This window comes from Eucyclogobius newberryi, unplaced genomic scaffold (assembly GCF_026437365.1).
Source record: "Eucyclogobius newberryi isolate DKJ021-1_F unplaced genomic scaffold, fEucNew1.0.hap1 SCAF_19, whole genome shotgun sequence".
NCBI classification, from domain to species: domain Eukaryota; kingdom Metazoa; phylum Chordata; class Actinopteri; order Gobiiformes; family Gobiidae; genus Eucyclogobius; species Eucyclogobius newberryi.
This window is the reverse complement of record NW_027315823.1, coordinates 13,321,206-13,341,182: the sequence shown is the minus strand read 5'-3', so window position 1 is coordinate 13,341,182 and position 19,977 is coordinate 13,321,206. Positions and strand designations below refer to the sequence as shown.

The window sequence follows — 19,977 nt, the reverse complement described above, 5'->3', positions numbered from 1 at the left end:
AGCTTTTGAATATGGAGTAATTGAATACTGATGTTTAATATAGCAGGCAGGTGATTCTAGATGTAAAAAGAAGCCCAGATAAATATGTTAATTAAAAGTGTTGAATTGAAGATTTATTTATTTATAAGATGTATTAAATTCTAATTTAAAAACTCTGAACAGAATACAGTTACTTATTTTCTCTTTCACTTTCTTTTCCTGGTGTTTCTATTTGAACAATGAAATAATTGTCATTGTAAAAAATACATTATTTGAATATTTTGTCAAATTGATAGTGCGATAATGGGACAGTCCAATGAGTGGATTATGCAATAATGTGGGCTGTGTTTTGTATATTAAATATTTATTAAATGTACATATTTGTTTTGTTTCGTGACCCTTCGGCCATAATCCAGTGTGTTTGATTCATGTCTTCCATTAACATACTCTGTCCATATCAAATAAATAAACAAACTGAATGAAGTAAAAGTTAAAAAAGGGTAATTGCTTTGTCATCTCACAAAGTAACTCTTAATATAATGTATGATCATTGTTGCCTCAATCTGTGTGTCATTTTAGCATGTATCTCACAGTCGGCGTTCTTCATGGACTGCCTTTTCTGCGAGGGTTTGGAGATGACTTTGATGAGGCGGCTGTGGAAGGAGCCCACTTCCTGTCTGCCCAGGAAGAGGCTCAGCAGCAGGCGGAAGTGCTTCCTCTTGTCCTGGTCCGAGATGTACAGCGTCTTGGCACAGGCAAACAGCTGCTGCACACAAAACACCAACAAGTACACCACATCTGATCTGCTGTTTATTATTATATACAGTACATGTTAATTGTTTCATTACTAAAAGTAACAGTGTACATTTTCTGTGTGTATATATTTTGGAAATCATTTACTATTCCTTTTTGGTTTTCACATCTTGAAACATTTTGTTCGAGGGCAGAAAATGTAAAGTCCGGAAAAACTTACTATTAGTGATGGCAAAACAGTAATAGAACTTGAATATGAGTTCATCTATAACAGAATGTCTATTTTTCGTCTATTCCGGAAGTAAACGTACAGTATATACGACCAAAGCATCAGCTCCGGTCAGTGTAGGGAATTCAAAACAGTTCAGATGCCACACAAGACTGTAAAAAGATGGACTCACTCTTCTCCTGGGTACATATGGCTTTAAAGCTCTCTATCGCCAGGGAAACAAGCAGTGTCTCCAGACCAAGTTACAGGTCAGAACTGTGGAGAGCCAAATCCGATAAGTAAGAGTTTTTAAAGTTTTTTATATCAATGAAATCCTTACTTCAATAAAAGCTAGATAGATGTGATTAATGGCACATTTTAGACAAAACAACAACATCTCCATGGAAACAAGAAGGTGGAAAAAGTTCAATATTAAGTACAATTTATGTTTATGAGTTTTTAACCTTGTCATAAAGGTGATTCCTCATCATTAGTTTACTAAAAGTTGTATTTTGATTGATTCATGCATGAGGGCTCTATATTTGTTTTGTTTTCACCTACCCCCTATCCCCGCCCACTGATCCAGGTCATACGTGTAGGTTTAAAAAAAAAAAAAATTCCAGCCATTTTTTAATTGCTGTTTGCTACAGTGAATTACCACTGCCACTATGAAGGGCTTATCAGTTCTGCAGTTCTGCAAAGTTCTATCATTAAGCTGTTTTACGTTTACAAAATGTGAAATAGTGATCTACATATGTTATAATTTATTACTAAATATTAAGTTGCACTTTCAAAATGACCAAATAAGCCAAAAGGTAATATTTCAGTTTTTCTTGTTAGAGTTTAAACAGTTTTGACAAAGAAGTTTGCATTTTTATGGTCTTCAGTTTACCTCACTCTTGTTCAGCAGCATTAAAAAAGTGTGCTAAGAGATTATCTGAAGCAAGGTAAGCAAGCACAAGCATCCTCATTTTATCGTTCCGTGCATGTCTTTGCATGTCATTTTTTAATTGAATAACTACATTTCTAACCAACATGACATCAACTCATTTCACCCTGACTGTCCAGGGAGCTGTGTTGTACTCTCTGACCGGAGAATGCGGATGTTAAATGCCTTTGTGCTCCCTCTGAGAGTAAACAGGCAGTGGACACACAGCACACTGAGCCTGCGTTGCGGTGTTTGTCTGCAGCTCCACAGCGGACTATAATAAAAGCCTCTGTAAACACACTGTACCCTCAGACACAAACAGCACAAGTTCAAAGACAAAGCAAACAACTACAGTGACAAACGCATTAACATTCTTTCCATTCTGCAACAGATAACTGGACAGAACTGTGTGAGATCTTTTTGCTTCTATTGTCAATGCCAAATGGTTGTAGAATGACTGGGCAAAATGACATGATTAGCCTAAAGTGACAGCTCTCTCACCCTGGAGTCTGGTTGCTCATCAAGCACCAGTTTAAAAGCGTCGGTCTGTGATTGGCTGGAGTTGTCCAGGCACATGTACCCTCTGAGCTGGTACACCGAGTCTCCAAAGCCAGACGCTACAGGATCACAAAGGAGAATATAATAGACGTGAGCGCTCGAAATCACAACAGGTTCATATTGACTGATCTCTTACCTTTGAGATTGTCCTGCAAGAGCCTCCATCCTTGACCGCTGATGTACACACAAGGAGGAGGACAGAAAAACCTGCAATATCAAGGAAGCATGTTCTATTTATAATGATTGTTTCAAACTAATTTCACTTTCATTTCGCATTTGAAAACTTCGATTTGCTCTCTGACACACTGGCAGATCAACAGACAATTTGAAGTGTTGAATTGATCAGAACAAATGTAGCCAATGTGTACGGACGCAGGAGCATTTCAGGACATGTACAGAGTTGGAACAGAGCATGGCTGGTTCAGAAGGATAAAACAAACAAAAAAGACTGTGCTACATGTAGGGCTCCAGTCGAATAAAGTTCACTAGCAAGGACCACGCCACAACAATGGAATACGAAAGAATGTTTATTGATAATAGTGACGAAGGATCGATGATGGATTAATGATGGATCAATGATGGATCAATGATGGATCAATGATGGATCAATGATGGAGCAATGATGGAGCGATGATGGAGCAATGTTGGAACAATGCTGGAGTGATGATGGAGCGAGGATGGAGCGAGGATGGAGCGATGATGGAGCGATGATGGAGCGATGATAGAGCGCTGATGGAACGATGCTGGAGCGATGCTGGAGCGATGATGGAACGATGATAGAGCGATGATGGAGCGATGATGGATTGATGATAGAGCGATGATGGAACGATGATGGAGCGTTAATGGAGCGATGTTGGAACGATGCTGGAGTGATGATGGAGCGAGGATGGAGCGATGATGGAGCGATGATGGAGCGATGATAGAGCGATGATGGAACGATGCTGGAGTGATGATGGAGTGAGGATGGAGCGATGATGGAGCAATGATGGAGCGATGATAGAGCGATGATGGAACGATGCTGGAGTGATGATGGAGCGAGGATGGAGCGAGGATGGAGCGATGATGGAGCGATGATAGAGCGATGATGGAACGATGCTGGAGCGATGATGGAGCGATGATGGAACGATGATGGAGCGATGATGGAGCGATGATGGAGCAATGATGGAACGATGATGGAACGATGATGGAGCGATGATGGAGCGATGATGGAGCGATGATGGAACGATGATGGAACGATGATGGAGCGATGATGGAGCGATAATGGAGCGATGATAGTTGGCTGGGTAGAGACTCAGGATGGGGGCTCCGTCTCGGGTAATCAGCCCAGCCGATTCAGAACCCCCCCTCCGTAGAAGGTGATGTGTTAAGGTGAAGATGATAGAGACATGGGGTGGGAGGGTGGGGTCGAGAGAGCAGAGACAATAAGAGATGCTGGGATTGGCCTGTATGTATATAGGCCTCCTGGGTAATTAGAGGCGTGGTTAAAGAGTGGAGGTGTGGTTGCCGGAGAAGAGGTTGGGGCATGGTCCTGCTCCCGAACCCAAGTTTAACGAATAACGTCGTCAACCACACAAACTGTTGGTTGACCAAAAGTCCAATTCGTCGACTGAAGAGGACGGTGGGGTGAAACTGGCGCTCAAAACTGTTCAGTATGTCTATGATCTGACCCTATACTGTATATGACCCCAAACAACAGCACTATTTATACTGAAAAGCACCATTAAACATGTACGTAAAGGCAGATTCACAATTCACTGACAAATCTTCAGTGTTGTATCTGACATTAAAGGTGTTGTATCTGACTTTTTTGTTCAAGACATGTAGTGCATTCATTGTTTTGTAAAGCAACTATTTGTGGAATAAAATAACGAGCATGAACATTTTAAAAAAGCGTTTTGTTGAAAGAATACCCCGTACATGAGTTAGTTGGTAGTTGGAGAGTGGGACACAGCTTAAGGGGAGCTCAAAACCAAAAAGGTTAGGAACTACTGCCCTAGACAGTTGTTTCTCTGTCATGGCAGAGCAGTTCAGTCCAACACTTTTCTTGCCAAGTCAAACTGAAGAATATGGGTTAGTAGTATTACCTTTTCTCGTTACCGTAGGACTTCTGGGCGACCTTGGCGTGCAGTATAGTGATGCTCTGGTCTGTGTGCGAATCTCTCAACGGTTCTCTGGGGGTTTCGGCGAAGTGACAGGCCTGGAACTCCGACTCCAGCCTCCTGAACAACAGCAACAACATGCGCCTTTTTGAGCATCTTTCAACACAGAGAGATACAGTGTGTACGCATGGCACAAATGTAATATCGAATTGTTTAATAAGACTATCGCAGCAAGAAAAGGACTCCATAGAGGCTAATTTTGGCAACAATTCTAACAAATAAAGCTTTTAACTTTTTTCTCCAATTCATCTTCTGTTTATCACCCTATCAGCCATCATCATGCAGAACCTTTCTCTTTGAAGTGTCTGTTGTTTGTCTAAAATATTACACAGTATGGCATTGAACTACTTATTAACAAACCAAGTTACGGGTCAGATCTGTGGAGTCCATTCAGAATTAAAATGTTTTTCAAGATATTTTAGCCATAAAAACACAAATAAAAAATAGAATAAATGGCTCCTGAGAATATTCCAAGATAAAAGATATCACCTGACTGGCCTCTCACCAGAAAAATTACATTGCGCACCTTTATTGAGTTGTACAAAGAGGCAAAACTGTTTTGTTTCATCCACAATACATGCATTATTCATATCACAAAAAGACAGATCCAACACAAATGTCTTTCCTTTTTAATTCCATGCTGCAGAAAAGGCCACAATAAGGTTTGATAGGAAATGACTCTGTCCAGACCTAAAGCTTCGAACATATCAGTATTTTGTCCCGACAAAAGCGGCTAACGTGCCAGCTGTAAGTGTTTGCAGAGCCTCTTCCCGGCCACATGATCCACTTCCTGCTGTGACTTTAATGGACTCTTAAAATCAGATCCTGTGAAGGAACACGCCCCGCTTTGAGAAGACTAAGCGTTATTGACCATGCAATTTAAAAAAAAGGGAATTAAACCTTTTTTTGGACATTATCTATGACTCTAAATACAGGTTATGAGTCAATTTAAACAACTATGTAGCTCCTCTGACTTTGTTCTGTTGAATGTCAACATTTATGGCATGACAGTTTTAATGTGGGCTGTAAAAGGGGTCTTAAAACTGTGAGGTACTGTCTACAGCTTTATACTCAATTACTTTTAGATTAGGTAAATAGACAAAGCTGTAGTAGAAAAATGCAATTAGTTTTTACTTTTTCCTTTGTTCAGACTACACAAAAGTTGGTTCATCAGTCTCCAGCTAAACAAAAAAATAAAAACAACAAAAACTAGACCCTAATTGTTTCCTCAGCTAGCACCATTCAATATTATGATTTTTGATGAGGTTCGTTCTCTTGAAAATCATTCAAAACAACTTTTTTACGCTGTTCAACATCACAAAACTAAGATTATTTGTATCAGAAGAAAAACTAGAGATGATTATTAATTTCCTTTCCTTGGGCTTGGCTACTGCTTCAGCCCTTTCACCTGCATTAACGAGAGAGTTTTGACGTTTGCAGTAAATCCAAAACGATTAACACAAATGCATGATTTATTGTTCAAGTGGCTTAATATAAGGAAATTAACACAAAAATATATTATATTTTCAAAGCCTATCAACCTTTTGAAAATTGCATACATTTCCAAGCTAATGTTCCTGTGGAGAATTTGCAAACATAGAGAATCCATTTCTAGTCTACAATCTTCACTCCCTGTACATGAAATTGTGCTTTAGTAATACTGATTTAAATTAATATGCTATCACATTTACCCAGGGACAAATCTATCCTATTTTAAAGCATACAAGAGTCGCAGTAGTACCAGTGCAGTCTAAATAATGTGATTAGTGCAGGCCAAAGTTGGTTTAAGACCATGGTGTGTGTATGGGAGTGTGACTAATAGAATTTGTGCTTGACAGGGAGATAATGAGTGAGCAGCCTCTAAAGCAGCAGGAGCGCACTTTAACAAGGCCTGTCTCCCACACTGACAAACACTGCATGCTACATGGACCTGGGCACGGTGCTAGAAGTCAACTATGGTAAATGCAAGAAGGCTTTGTGTTAGTTTCCTCTGGTGATCAAAAACATGTGTAATAGGGAACCCTGCGGGGCCAAGACCAGGGGCCTGTTTAAACCTCATTTAATGGACACATTTTAAGCATTGTATTGGTTATTGGCCTTTAAACATGACCTTTTATCTTAAAAAATAAGATTCTACAAAAGGCACATACCATACCTGTCAGACGTTCCCCACTTCAGGAATTAGAGCTCCATCTATTAGCTATAGAGGGAAATACACAGGGCAGGTAAAGCTAGCTTGCCCCAACATGTTAATGCAGGTACGTAGTGATGAAAGCAATTTAAGGCAGAAATTCTCAGATGAAGTCTGTTGATGATTTATGGACTGAAAAACAGAGCAGAGACCTCAGAGCTCTACTAATGATGTACAAAAACCTGGAACATTTCTGAGGCTCGGAACGGAGAGTGAAACGGTAACAGGATCATCAAACAAGAGTAAATGAAGCTAAATACAACTATGTTTTGATGAGGGAACAATGTTTAAACATGTTGTTTTTTTTTAAATAAAGTACATTTTGTGTAAACAGATGACCTAAAAACTTTACTGGGCTAAATTACTTAGAATTGACATAAATATGAACGTTAGAATGGCGATTAAAAACATTTTTGAAAATTGAGCAAATTTACATTTATTATAAATGTCTTTGATGCACATTGTCCCACAAAAAATATATAGTATAAAATTATAATACAACAACAACAACAACAAGGAGGGGCTACCACCAAGAAGCTTCTTTCTGTGGGTCCCAAGTTTGACTCCTGCTCGCCGTGGGGTCTTTGCCTTTCTGTGCAGAGTTTGTATACTTCTCTTCGTCTGGGTCGCTTTTCATTGGGTACTCCAGTTCATTTCCATTAACATAAAACATGTATAATCCTCCAGCTGAGGTCCTCCAAAGACCAACATAAGACCCCCTGCTCCAGAGGGTTGCCGAAGCTGCATTATAGTATGCTTAAAAACAAACAAACCCTATGTGGAATCAACCTGATTCTTAACCTTAAAAGTACATATTTATTTAAAATTGTAATATGTGAACTTTGCACTTCTCCTGGTTGAACTGACCAGTCCTGGCAGTGACATTAGTCTCTGCTAACTGTCCCTGTCTCACACAATGGTGCACATATTTGGAGGTGAGCTGCAGATGGACCAGTGGATACTACGTGTTTTGTTCCACTGACCTGTCCACAGTTCAGGGTTCAGCTATCCTCAGCCTGTCTGTGTGTGTGCGATCAGTCACCAGGGTGCCAGTGCCATGCTAAATTAGACCCTCCCCTCTCCAAAGGCCAAAGGGCAGTGTGTTAGCAGCTCTTAGCCTCTGGCATTTCACACCGTCAACACAGAGGGAAAAGGAAAGTGCACAGAGGGGGAGGGTCACAAGGATGCAAGTTTACCATAAAAAAAATAAAGATTATGCTACAACTTATACTTTAGACTGGCAATTGGCAAGTAAATGTTTCTTATAATGTTCAAACCAAAGATTATATATTTTCATCAATTCTGTACTGTCAAAACCCCCAAAAAGCCTATGGGCAAAAAAAAAGAAAAGATAAAAATCACTACTACTGATGATGATGTTGAATGATGATAAAAACGTAGCTTTATGCATTTCAACCCTCTCAAGAGTGATTGGAAAAGTGGAAGAAATTGATATAGACCAGATATATTGATATATAGACCAATGGTCAATCCAATGCAAGAGGTGCATCCTACTTTGGTACTCTAAAGTCTCTTAGCCATCACTCACATTTTGTACAGTAAGTGTGTCCAATAATAAAAATGTGTTTAAGTGGAGAGACATTTTGACTGGGCTAATGGTTACTTATACAGTAAGTATCAATAATATTCATGGGTTTCAATTACAGGACTTGTCTTGTCTCTATTTTGAGGACATCACTGATGCTGTTGCCTATTGTTGCAGGTAAATTAGCATGAAAAATGGCACTCACTGAAAATGAGAAAGGGTGATACAGTACTTCAAGAAGACAAAGGTTCTTTATTAACTGCCTGGAGAGTCACAAACACCACTTCAAAGCAGCAAAAACGTGCCACAACTAACTTTTACAGACTTTTATAGTCTGTCCACAGCCGCTTTGCGCACTGGAGAAGCCCTCAAAGCTCTCAAGAGCACAGATTGTGTCCATGTGGGCGACTGTCTCTGATCCTAAAATATAGCACCTGGAGTCGGAAAAAAGTAGGGCTAATAACTTTTATTAGCATAGGCATATAATTAACTTGGTAGTTTAATGTGTAAACAAGCATTAGCCAGCGGCTAATTACCGGAAATAAAGAGCTCTGGAAGTGCTAAAAAGTCTGGAGTGATTGCCACTGTTTCCTCATGAAGGAATCATGGTCTTTGGGTTTGTTATACAAAACAATAATCCTTTCTTTTGAGTCTTGTGACACAGCCCACAGTGCAGAATGCAACTTCCGTCCTCAAGATGGCAGTAGCAACAAATGTGTCATATCACTTCGGACATAAGAGCCTCAAAAGCAGGGCTTAATAGTTCTTCTATAGTTGTAGATGGATTATTGGGCTAATCATAAACATCTACTGGAAATCACTCATTGTTTTTAGTGTTTTAAATTGTTGAGTTGGGACTTTGTCTAGAAACAACTGACTTACTACAACACTGCTTCCTTCAGACATAAATCAAATATGTGTAGAGGGTTATCATCTGGACTAGGGTGAACGTTGAAGGCATTGCACATCCATGATTCAATTTACCTGCTGCCCGGGTCATGGGGTTGTTGTAAATCACAGCCAATAGACGGCCAACTCCAAAGTCTCTCTTAATTTGTCAAGGTTCAATGATCTTTGCCTGGATCCTTTGAATGGGAGAAACTTCTGGTAACGTGTTTCAAGGTTAATAGGTGACTGCTATTATTTGTGATGTAATCCCATGGTTCTCAAACATGGGCTTCATCAATCAACATTTGTATTTTTAGGACATTTTAAGAAGTTTAAGAAGTAATTTACACCTGGAAATTGACAATCTGTATTTAGCTCTAGGTCTGTTTAAAGCAATTTTTTTTTTGCCTTTTTGGCGAAAAATGAATCAAAATGACACTTGTAGAAGTGAGAAATGCACAGAGCGTAGAGCTGCCAGAGAACTTCCTCCTCCCCCTCTTCCTCCGGCTCTTCCTTCATGTCAGGAGTCCAGCTGAGGTCACCCACCGTATGATTTACATGTCTCAGAGGAGATGTGCACCAGGCATGTCCCACCTGGAGGAGGCCCCGCGCTTCAGGAATTACATGAAGTTTTGTAGCACTATTGTAAAAATGTGTGTTTATTTAATCCCAAAGAAACCACTATATATATTGTCTTATGAAATAGTTTGAACAAAGCTGTTTGACTTTAGTTTTAGAGCAGAGTCAGTGCCATATGTGTCTGACAGCTCTCCTGAAATATGGTGATCTTGTCCTTTAGACCCCAAACTGACCATAGGGCTTATAATTTATGGTATTGTTATGTAAGGTGTCGGTGATCATGCGCAACTCTTTTTAAGATTGTTAAGGGATCATCTCAAAATGGGTTGAAGCTGAAAAGACGGGGGGGGGGGGGGGGGGGGGGGTTTCGGCCAATCACAGAAGACGTGAGATTCTCACGTCTTCTGCTTCTGTCACTCTGACAACATGTCTAAGGTCTAAACACAGGCAATTGACAATTACAGGTTTGACAAGAAACTTTAGTTTCTCTCATCCTCTTGAGACTCAATGTGGTCATCTCACAGTTTGAGTCGAATGGGATGTGTTGTAGGGCCCCTAGGGCCTGTGGACCATGTGGATTGAGTAAACAAACATGCGCGACAGGTGACACTATTTGGAGAGTTCATAACTTCTACTGATAAACATACCAAAGGATGTTCAGGGACTAGAGGTGAGCAGGGTCTATCAAGCTACTATCGTTTTATCAACACATCAAATTTTATGTGATGCCAGACATTTTTTTTTTTGTCTTTTGAGGGGGGGAGGGGGTCCAGAGAGAGACGGATTTTTTAAATTTATTTTAAGCTTCAACCTATTTTGAGATGATCCCTAAGCACGTATAAAGAGTGAATGTTTCAGATCTCATCTGTGAGTTGATAAATAGGTCACTTGTGGGAACTGTTGGTTGAATGTCTTGCAGATGTAAAACTGTTCGGGGCGAGGCCTGCTACTTCTGCTTTGGCTCTGTTACTATTTAGTGATAATGTATGCACAATGTTATGTTTGATATAAACCCATGCAAACTAAATACTATCAAGACAAAACACACAAGCCTTATGAATCCTGAACATTTTTTGTGATAAATATTCTTAATTATTGTATAATTTCAAGATTTAGTTGGTTAAAACAATTGTAAAACTAAATAAAATAACATTTCAACCCTGTTATCAACCGAATACTTAAATGCACCAATTTGGCAAAGGTTTAACATCAGATGCCCTTCCTGTCCTATTGATTTATCCAGGTTTATGACTCAGGTATATTTATTTACAACAACACTAAACTCCTTGACTAAATTGTTGTTGAGATGAGTCTGGTTTAATTCATGCAAAATTGAATAATGCGGTACATTTAGTCCTCGAGCATTGGACATCTGAGATGCTCCAGACTCTTTTACGCCAAAAGCAGCAGAACACATTCCAGAGGAAATACTTCGAGGGAACGGCCCGTCTCATCATCAACCGAAACAGCAGAGTGAGGCTTAGAACAGAGCTTTCCGTTGTGTCTCCAGAGTTCACCTGCTCCCCCTGGACGCTGGCTGTGAAACCCGGGCGGCAGGACACAGAGGGACACTTTAGTCCTGAGGCCGGAAAAAGGATGGTCCAATATGGAATTTTATGAGCCGATATTCTGACTTACTGTTGCAGTCGAGAATTGATATTAGCCAATACTGATATTAAGATTTTACATTCCATAGCAAGGCCCACAAATTAAGTTAAATTATAATATAGTTTACAAAATGCCAGTGCAGAAAATATTATATTATTAATATATTATGTATATTGAGGCCAAATATCTGCTACATTTTCTGATCAATACTGATGAAACCCACTAACCCAATACCATCTGTACTGGGAAGTGCAGTGCAAATGTTTCTGCAATGGAACTTCCTTCAGGATCAATAAAGTATCTTTCTGTCGAATCCAGAAGTGATCCTCTGTTTCCCTTTCAACAGGCTCAGTATTCAGCATGGCTCAAATTGCTTCAGCTATAGCCTAGAGCTAACCAAGTTCACCTTTAATAGCTGCACTTTAGCCTCATTCATTTCCTCCTCACTGCACAAAACAGTGGAGTTCTTGCACCTGTTGCCACCATTTTCACACGGTACATATTGTGAACAAAATAATAATAATAATTGGACCACAAAGTATGCAGGTGTGTATCGGAGCAATGGCGTCTTGATTTCAGGAGACTTACTTACTTAAACACGCATGAATCCCTCTAAATAAATAAGAGAAAGTAATTATAAAATGACTTAAAAGTTGATTGAGTACCTTTACCATGACACATTATATCTTAGAATTAAAAAAAAAGTTTACAAATAAACAAAATGGCTTCATGTCACTCCGGCGTTTCCTGAGTCATGAATCACTTTTAGCTCCATCTACTAATAATAATAATAATAATAACTTTTATTTATATAGCGCTTTTCAGTGACCCAAAGACGCTGAACATATATAAAAAAGGGGGGGTATTTACAGACAGGGGGGGACAACACGTACAATACACATTAATATACAGATAAAATGAACAAGACGTGGAACGTAGCAGCAGATGAGAGTAATCCAGTTAGTATGTTGGCGGTGGCTAGAAGCTGGTTAACTAGAAGCTGGTGGGCAGAGAGTTGTGAAAAAGCAGCATTGGACCGGGTGTTGAAGCTGGTGGAGTGAGTGGCGTTGGTTGCCCCAGACCTTGTCTGCACGGCAGGGAGGCCCCGCGATACCATGACGGACCTCAGCAGGTGTTAAGCCAGCTGTTAGCTGGCGGCTAGGGCAGGCGATAGTCCAGGAGTGAGGGAGGAGATGAGTGATGGACGGTGCAGTAATGTCCGATGAAGTTAAGGAACAGGGATGTAGACAGAAGACAACACAGAGACGCGGGAACAAAACAAAACAATGGAAACGACTAACAAAACAAAGACGTTGGGACAGAAGCAGCAGTCCACATACCAGACGCCGGCGTTGCTCTAGCTCAATCGAGACGCATTTGAGTCCAGTTTTGTGACCAGATCGCCCCCGTCTGTGGAGCGGGGAAAGCAGAGAAACGGGGATGTACCTTGGTTGTATGGGGCTGCTTTTCTCCGGGTGGAGCCGGTGCCCCGCTCTCCGTGTCTGCTCCTGTGGCGGGCTGGGGCCACACCTTTGCCCAGGTACAGACCTCCGGGGCGGCGGGTGCGGGAGCGCGGAGCCGGTGTTCGGGCGTGGAAACGCCGGTGCAGCGGAGGAGAAGCGGAGCCGCGTGCGGCTCGTGGCGGTGCGTGCCGCTCGTGGTTGAGCCGGTGATCGGACGTGGAAACGCCGGTGCAGCGGAGGAGAAGCGGTGCCGCGTGCGGCTCGTGGCGGTGCGTGCCGCTCGTGGTGGTGCGTGCCGCTCGTGGTGGTGCGTGCCGCTCGTGGTGGAGCCGGTGATCGGGCGTGGAAACGCCGGTGCAGCGGAGGAGAAGCGGTGCCGCTCGCTCGTGGTGCGTGCGGCTATGTGGTGGTGCGTGCCGCTCGTGATGGAGCCGGTGTTCGGACGTGGAAACTGGCAGCAGAGGTAATTAATTGGTGTGATATATAAACGCTCGCATTCCTCCGACATGCTAATGCAGCCACGCAGTTGTAATGATCACGATTAGAAGAAATGCTCAGAATGAGTCTGACGATGATTTATGGACTGGGAAATTCAGAATGGAGTGTTTTCGCTGCTCGGAGGGGAGGGGACTTTCTAAACGGGATTCATCAAACGAGTGTGAGTGACGCTAATTTGCATAATATGTCTTCTTAAATATCAAGGAGGTTGTTCAAAGAGCCTAAACAGGAAGGTCCTTTGGAGTTTTTCCTTGGGGATAATTCATTTTAGCAGTGCCTATGCAGTTAAGTAAAATTTATTCTAAATTTTGCTTAAAAATGATTAAAAAAAATCTTATCACAGAATAACACATTTTTTAGCTTATAATTTCAGTTCTTGTTTGTAATTGATGACAGCACACAGAAGGAAATTACCCAGCAAACACTGGGCCAAAACATCCAATGTCACCATTTTTTTAACCCTTTGATAAATAAAAATATATGAGAGTGACTTTATTGTGTTGAATTAATGTTTAGAGGGTCAAAAAAAGTTTGTTTTTTCTTGTTTCTTTGTGTAAATTATGCATGAACCTTGCCTGGAATGAGTGTCCCTGGTGTGGTGTCTCTTCCTGTCATTTTTCTCCTCAAATACCTACTCGATTGGTGTAAAACTATAGATTATATGTACAGCAGGTATAAAGTCAAAATTAGATAATCGTAAAAACCTGTCATAAGTTGTTTTAAGTCCAAAATCGACTCTACTGCGACCAAAACTCTCAGCAGTCCTTGCCATTGCAACAAGCCACGATGCTACACACAGCTTCTCCCCCGTCCTGTCCGTCCAGCAGGAGCAGAGCCTTTACTCCTGCTGCTTGTTCAGATTTCAAAGGCAGAGGAGGCGGGCTCAGTGGTTCCCCAAATATCCCCTCTCACTCCCTCTAATACCTACACACCTCCCGCTAACTACCAGTCCCGTGCTAGACATTCCCCAGGCATCCACTCAGGACACAAGCCGGCGCTCTCCTCCATCCACTCTGGAACTTTTACGCACTGGCAGTCGTAGCTGTTATTGGTGTTGTTGTCACGTGATCGGCGGCGTGTTCTGATACCTGTGTTGCCAGTCGTCGGAGCCCGGAGCGTCGTGTCCGGCCAGTAGAGAGCCCAGGTGAGTGAGGGGGGACGGGGGGAGAGGGTAGAGCGCTGTGAGGTCCGGCCGAGGGGCTGTTGGGGACATAACGGAAGAGATGAGGTTATGAGTATCTGCACAACTTTGTGGTCTGGGATTTCTCAATTGTTGGTCAAATGTCATGTTCTCAAGTGTTGAAGTGAACGTCTGTGTACTATGACTGCATTGGGTGTAATGTATTCACTGGATCACGTGTGAATAAGTGCTCGAATTAAGTAACTTTTATCTTAATTTAAGTATAATTTACTTTCTTGGAATAGTATGGAACAAGTAAAGCTTTTATGTTTCTTATTTTACGTAGAGACTTTTTGCTTGTTCTATTGGCAACATTTTTAAAGTCAGTCAAAATATACTCAAATCAAGATAAATACTGCTCAATTAAAGCACTTTTCCCCCTATTATCTTATTTAAGATTGTATAGAAACATTTTGATTAGGCCACTTTTAAATGTTTTTAATTATTTTTAGATTTTTTTAACCAGAATTTCGTGCCCATTTATTATTGTTTAAACTTGTTTTTATAACCAAATATATAATTAATGTGCTCTGTTCTTGATGATGCTGAACCAGAAGTGACTCTTTGCAGTTTTATTTGCGCATAAGTGGGAAAATACATGAGAACCCTCCCAGTAAAACTTGATATAACCACTTTTAGGAGCCTAAAAAAAGCATGAACAAAAACATCAGTAATAATACTTTATAAAAATGTTTGGTAAGTACTTAATTGATGCCCTTACTCCGGATCCCTTAAGTAAGTCATCCATAATAAAAATTAAGTAACAGTAAATGCTCATGTTTTTTGAGAACTTAGAAGCACTTTTAAGTTTAGGTTTAAATTACACTACTGTTACAATAAGGAAACTTGTAAACCATTTTATTATCTTCCCGATCTATATTGTTTCCAACCATTTCTCTGTATGGCTGCTTCGCACGATTGAATAAGTGGTGCAATCAAGAGTTTCTGATCGGTTTGGCAGATTGTGTAGCAAAAGGCTTGAGCCAGTGTGAGTTAAAGTGATTGTGTTTGAACGGCTGGACTCTGCAGCTGTAAAGTGACCGTGGCTGGTATTTGTGGGTGCACACTGGTTGGCTGGAGGTGACGCTCAAAAGCTCCATTGACAACAACACGCACACAGCCCGAGCAGCCCGTTCAGCGAGCAGGCAGGTAGAGAAGCCTGAAGATAGACCTGTAGTTTACGTGTGTGGAGGTCAGAGGATATGGGAAGACTTCAATTCGACATTCTTCTTTTATGTCTCGCTTTTACAGTGTTGGTTGTATATATAGTACACGCATAATATATAGTACACAGATCAGTCATATTTTTAGGCAAGAAGCTGAACATATAGTAATTCTGTTCAGGTATGGTGTTTAATGTGTTGAATTAATGTTTAGAGGGTCAAAAAAAGTGTTTCTTTGTGTAAATTATGCATGAGCTTTGCCTGGAATGAGTGTACCTGATGTGGTGTCACTTCCTGTCAGCAACAGTGTATAAAAAAACGTTTTTTCTTTTTGTTAAGACAGATTATCTTCCTGGTGCAATGGTTTTAAATTAACATGACTTAGATTAACAAAAAAAAAGAAGAAGAAAAAAAAAAGTGATGTTATTGTCCTTTAAACATGCTCTTGAGTACATTTGCTTCGACATCTTATGCTTGAGAACTTTAAATAATGCAGCTAGTTGGGAATCAGTTAGGAGTTCTGTCAGTGGGATTGTGTGTTAGCACTCCATCTACTGGCAGAAGAAGCAACTACCATGGGGAGAACAGCAAAAGTAAGCAGCACATGATGAATGTGATTTGGTGGCAGCAACAAAAACAATGTAACGTGGTTAAAACCTCAAAAAGTTAAGTTAAACCAGACGACGCTCGAAGTTGGTTAGAGAATTGACCAAAACAAAAGAAAAAGAAAAACACATGTTAGAAAAGAGCCAAGAAAACAGCTGACAGCTTGTTCATAAAATTGTCAATAGTCACTTTTTATTAATGAGTCGAGTTTCCACCTTTGTGTTCACTACTGCCCCCAGTGGTCAGCACATGTACAGCTCTGTTGCTACTCATCAATAAGCTGTGATCAGACTTATCACACACGGACCAAATGTGGGACGGAACGACGCAGAGATCGGACAGAAACCTCCTCTCTGCATTTGGAACGTAAAGCATAAATGAGCCGTAATAAGACGTTGAGCAAATGTGTACAGTATTACAATTTGAATGATGTGTCTTGATTGGAAGCGCCCGTGACAGAACACCATTCACATGAAACAGCGGTGAGAAACAGATGCAGCAGCAGCAGAGCAGAAGGCAGCGGGGCAGCGGGGCAGTCTTAAACGTGCGAACAGTAGCACCGTCCACATCTGGATCTCATCTGGCCTCACTAACAAGAAGGGCTTGTCCTCGTCTCAGTATGGGCTGCAGCTGTCACTCACAACAGCCACCTATCCACGGGGTTCAGAGCTGGGAGTTGTATTAAAAAACTGGATACCATTGCAATTGTTGTTATGGAGATATGCAACATTAGAACACCTAGTATATCGTCTAGAATTAAAATGATTGACTATGACCTCAAAAAGAGAGTGGAGTGTTCAGTTTAATCTGCAAAACAAGGGTGAAAAGTGATATTTCTGCACTTTTATGGTACATTTTATGTTTCATTCATATTTTTTATGCAATACTTGATCCTTAACCAAGACATTCACAGGCACATTTTAGCAAATTCCTGATGCATTGTCAAAATATTAGAAGAATTATTTTGTAGAGAAAATGCACACAAACAAAAAGTTGAGATATTATCGCTCACTCCTAGCTTAAGACTGATGAAAAGCTGGAACCGTTGCCGTAGAAATTAAATATTCATATCTAAAGATTATATCTTTTCATTCATGGATCAAAGTCTCTATCTTTGCTCATTGTTCAGACTCGATCGCTTGGCTAGTAGATGCTAACCAGGCGTACGTCAAATCAAACGTTCCTTCAAAGAAACTCCCCATATTATTATGACATTTTCATTTTAGGATATTTATACCATTTATCTGGTCTCCTCCATAGAAACATGTAAAATAGACTCTTACCAGAAGCACAAAGTCGGAAATCTCAAAGCTAGTTAGCCTTTAGCTCAAAGGAGAGTTTTACACGCTAATCACTATCTTAAATAAAACACCAAAAGGTTTACACACTCAACAGTGACTTTTAGCCCTTTTCATTGTTTATAATTTGCATTCTGTTTTGTTTTTTGCACGCTAATGCTAACTATAGCTATAGGAACTGGCTCCGGAGTCCTTCAATTACTGCACTTGCCAAATTGCTAAGTGATCAAGAGCATGAGCATCGAAGGTCATGTTTAATTTTCAAAGGGCAAAAGTCATAAAAAGAAGTCCTACAATACCAGAATCATAAAGAGGAATCTACAAACTGAACCACAGGCAGTTTTTGAATCATATCTAATTGGAACTAACTTTGGATATCCATTGATGTTAGGGTTATTGATGTTTTACACACTTTTAACATGTCCAGCAGCATTAAGATGTGCAAAAGTATGAACTACTAAACCAAAATGATTTGCAACACATCTGTTATGGTCTACATTGCAAGCGAGCGGGTTTAAAAAGTTTACAGTACCGGTACATGGATCTATATAAAAAAAACAATCAACTTGGCTGTAAAATCTTTTTTTGAGGTTAAAAAAACATTATGTGCATAGCTATCACCTTATACTTCTCTCTTTTGGCAGCTTTTCTATTCATAAGCACGTTACACTATATTCTACCTCTGAAGCAGTTCTGTTAGGGATATTTTGCAGTTAGCCATGCACAGGTGACGCCACAGACACACCCTTTAATGCTGTTATAAGAATGGTCAAAATTCTAGAACGGAGTCGACTGGAAGCAAAAGTAAAATTGACATGGCACATTTTCAATATTTAACTGACTTTGAGATCAAAATAACGGTTTTCTATAGTACAGCCAAATCGTGAGGCTACACATTTTTATTTCCAGGGTAAAAGTGTAATTTACTCAAAAAACAGCAAAGACTGGGAGCTACTGGTAGTAACATAACCAGCGGTGCTGGTGAAACAGGGTACAATTTATTTCAAAAGGACAAATATCAAATATCAAGCACTTACTTCAAGCTTTTCATATTTTTCTAACCTTTTCTCACCTAAAGTGAGTGCCTGATGTGTTTTTTTTTTAAATAAAAGTGTCCTTTAGTTTGCTTCTTTATTGAAAACAAGTGAGAAATACATTTTAATAAACCTCTTGATGTAACAACCTAATATTAAATAAACATATAAAGTAAAATACAGTGTGTGTATAATATTTAATCAGGCAGGATATAAAATTGTAGTAGAGTGGTTTTCATTTGCCAAAACTACCTTGATTTTTTTAAAGCAGTCCATTGAAATTCCATTATATATCAATGTTGACTCTGTTCCAGAATTTAAAATGTATTTGGAGTTTATGTGAAAGAGTACATAAGTGTGTACATCACCAGCTCCATCCAAATACTTCAATGCACTGAAGCCATGTATTCACTCAAAACACTTTTCCCCTCATACATTACCAAAATGTAAGTTATAAAATATGAAATATCAAAACAAAGTGACTAGTAGTAAGTACAATACTTAAACTGTTTAAATAAAGCAAGGTTTTAATGTGATTTTAAGTCAGTTTTTGTTGTCGTTGTGAATGAAGACATCTCATAGTGGGAGTCCTGTCGGTCAGGGTCAGTTTCCAGTTTGTGTCATAATGTCACCTGTCAGGGAGCTCACATTCTAGGTCATGCACCCACTGAGTTCAGGGGTCAAAGGGCACAGTATGGGATGACGTAAATCAAATATCCTTATGGAAGACAAAAATGAGCCATACAAATGTTATTTTTCCCCTCTATGTTTTCATTCCTTTCCATTTGACCTGGTTTAGCTTAATTTAGTTTAGTTATTTATTGAAACAGACACAATTAAGCTCAAGCAAGAGAGAGGTATCAGTTCTTGCATGACCTAAACGTCACCTACGGCCATTTTGGATCAGGTCACTGATGTAAACAAATGTAAACTCCAAAGGATATGAGCTTAAACTGCTCAAATATTATAGAAAAACAAATTAGATTGTACAACAGCATTTTAAAACATCCATTTGGTATAGATGTTTTTGCAGGTTTGCTACAAAATGATTAGCATTTGAGATTAGCATAGAGGTCAAACATGGACTCTGTATGCTAATCTCTAAACAGCCGCTGTGTGATAGATCAAATTTAATATAATTCAAATCATTTTACTTGAGTGGATATGAAGCATACATTGACTTATATCCAAGTACTTAATATTGAAATATAAGTAGGTAATTATTCAGCATTTTGTTCATTGTAATCCGCAATATTGAGGTAAAACGGCTTAGTAATAGAAACAGGTTTATTGACTTCCTGCTTATCAGTTCTGTAGTTTTACAGTGAAATGTCACTA

General features: G+C 39.9%; 2 protein-coding genes across 4 annotated transcripts in view; one reads left to right on the top strand and one right to left on the bottom strand.

Annotated features, from left to right (window-relative positions):
* The window catches only part of rbpjl (recombination signal binding protein for immunoglobulin kappa J region-like), a 34,473-nt gene that overhangs the window by 12,101 nt on the left and 2,395 nt on the right, over positions 1-19,977 (bottom strand). For 2 of the 3 annotated variants that reach the window (XM_072451769.1, XM_072451770.1), the window contains exons 3-7: positions 14,447-14,558; positions 4,511-4,645; positions 2,563-2,633; positions 2,370-2,485; positions 571-745 (exon numbers count right to left, since the gene is read on the bottom strand). In XM_072451769.1, the coding sequence (XP_072307870.1) occupies positions 571-745; positions 2,370-2,485; positions 2,563-2,633; positions 4,511-4,645; positions 14,447-14,558 (609 nt within the window). The remainder of the gene's footprint in view (positions 1-570; positions 746-2,369; positions 2,486-2,562; positions 2,634-4,510; positions 4,646-14,446; positions 14,559-19,977) is intronic. The other variant, XM_072451771.1, reaches the window with a different exon arrangement.
* Positions 14,287-19,977, top strand: part of matn4 (matrilin 4) — a 42,846-nt gene continuing 37,155 nt past the window's right edge. The window contains exon 1 of the mRNA XM_072451772.1: positions 14,287-14,502. The gene's annotated coding sequence lies outside the window, so the exon portion shown is untranslated. The remainder of the gene's footprint in view (positions 14,503-19,977) is intronic.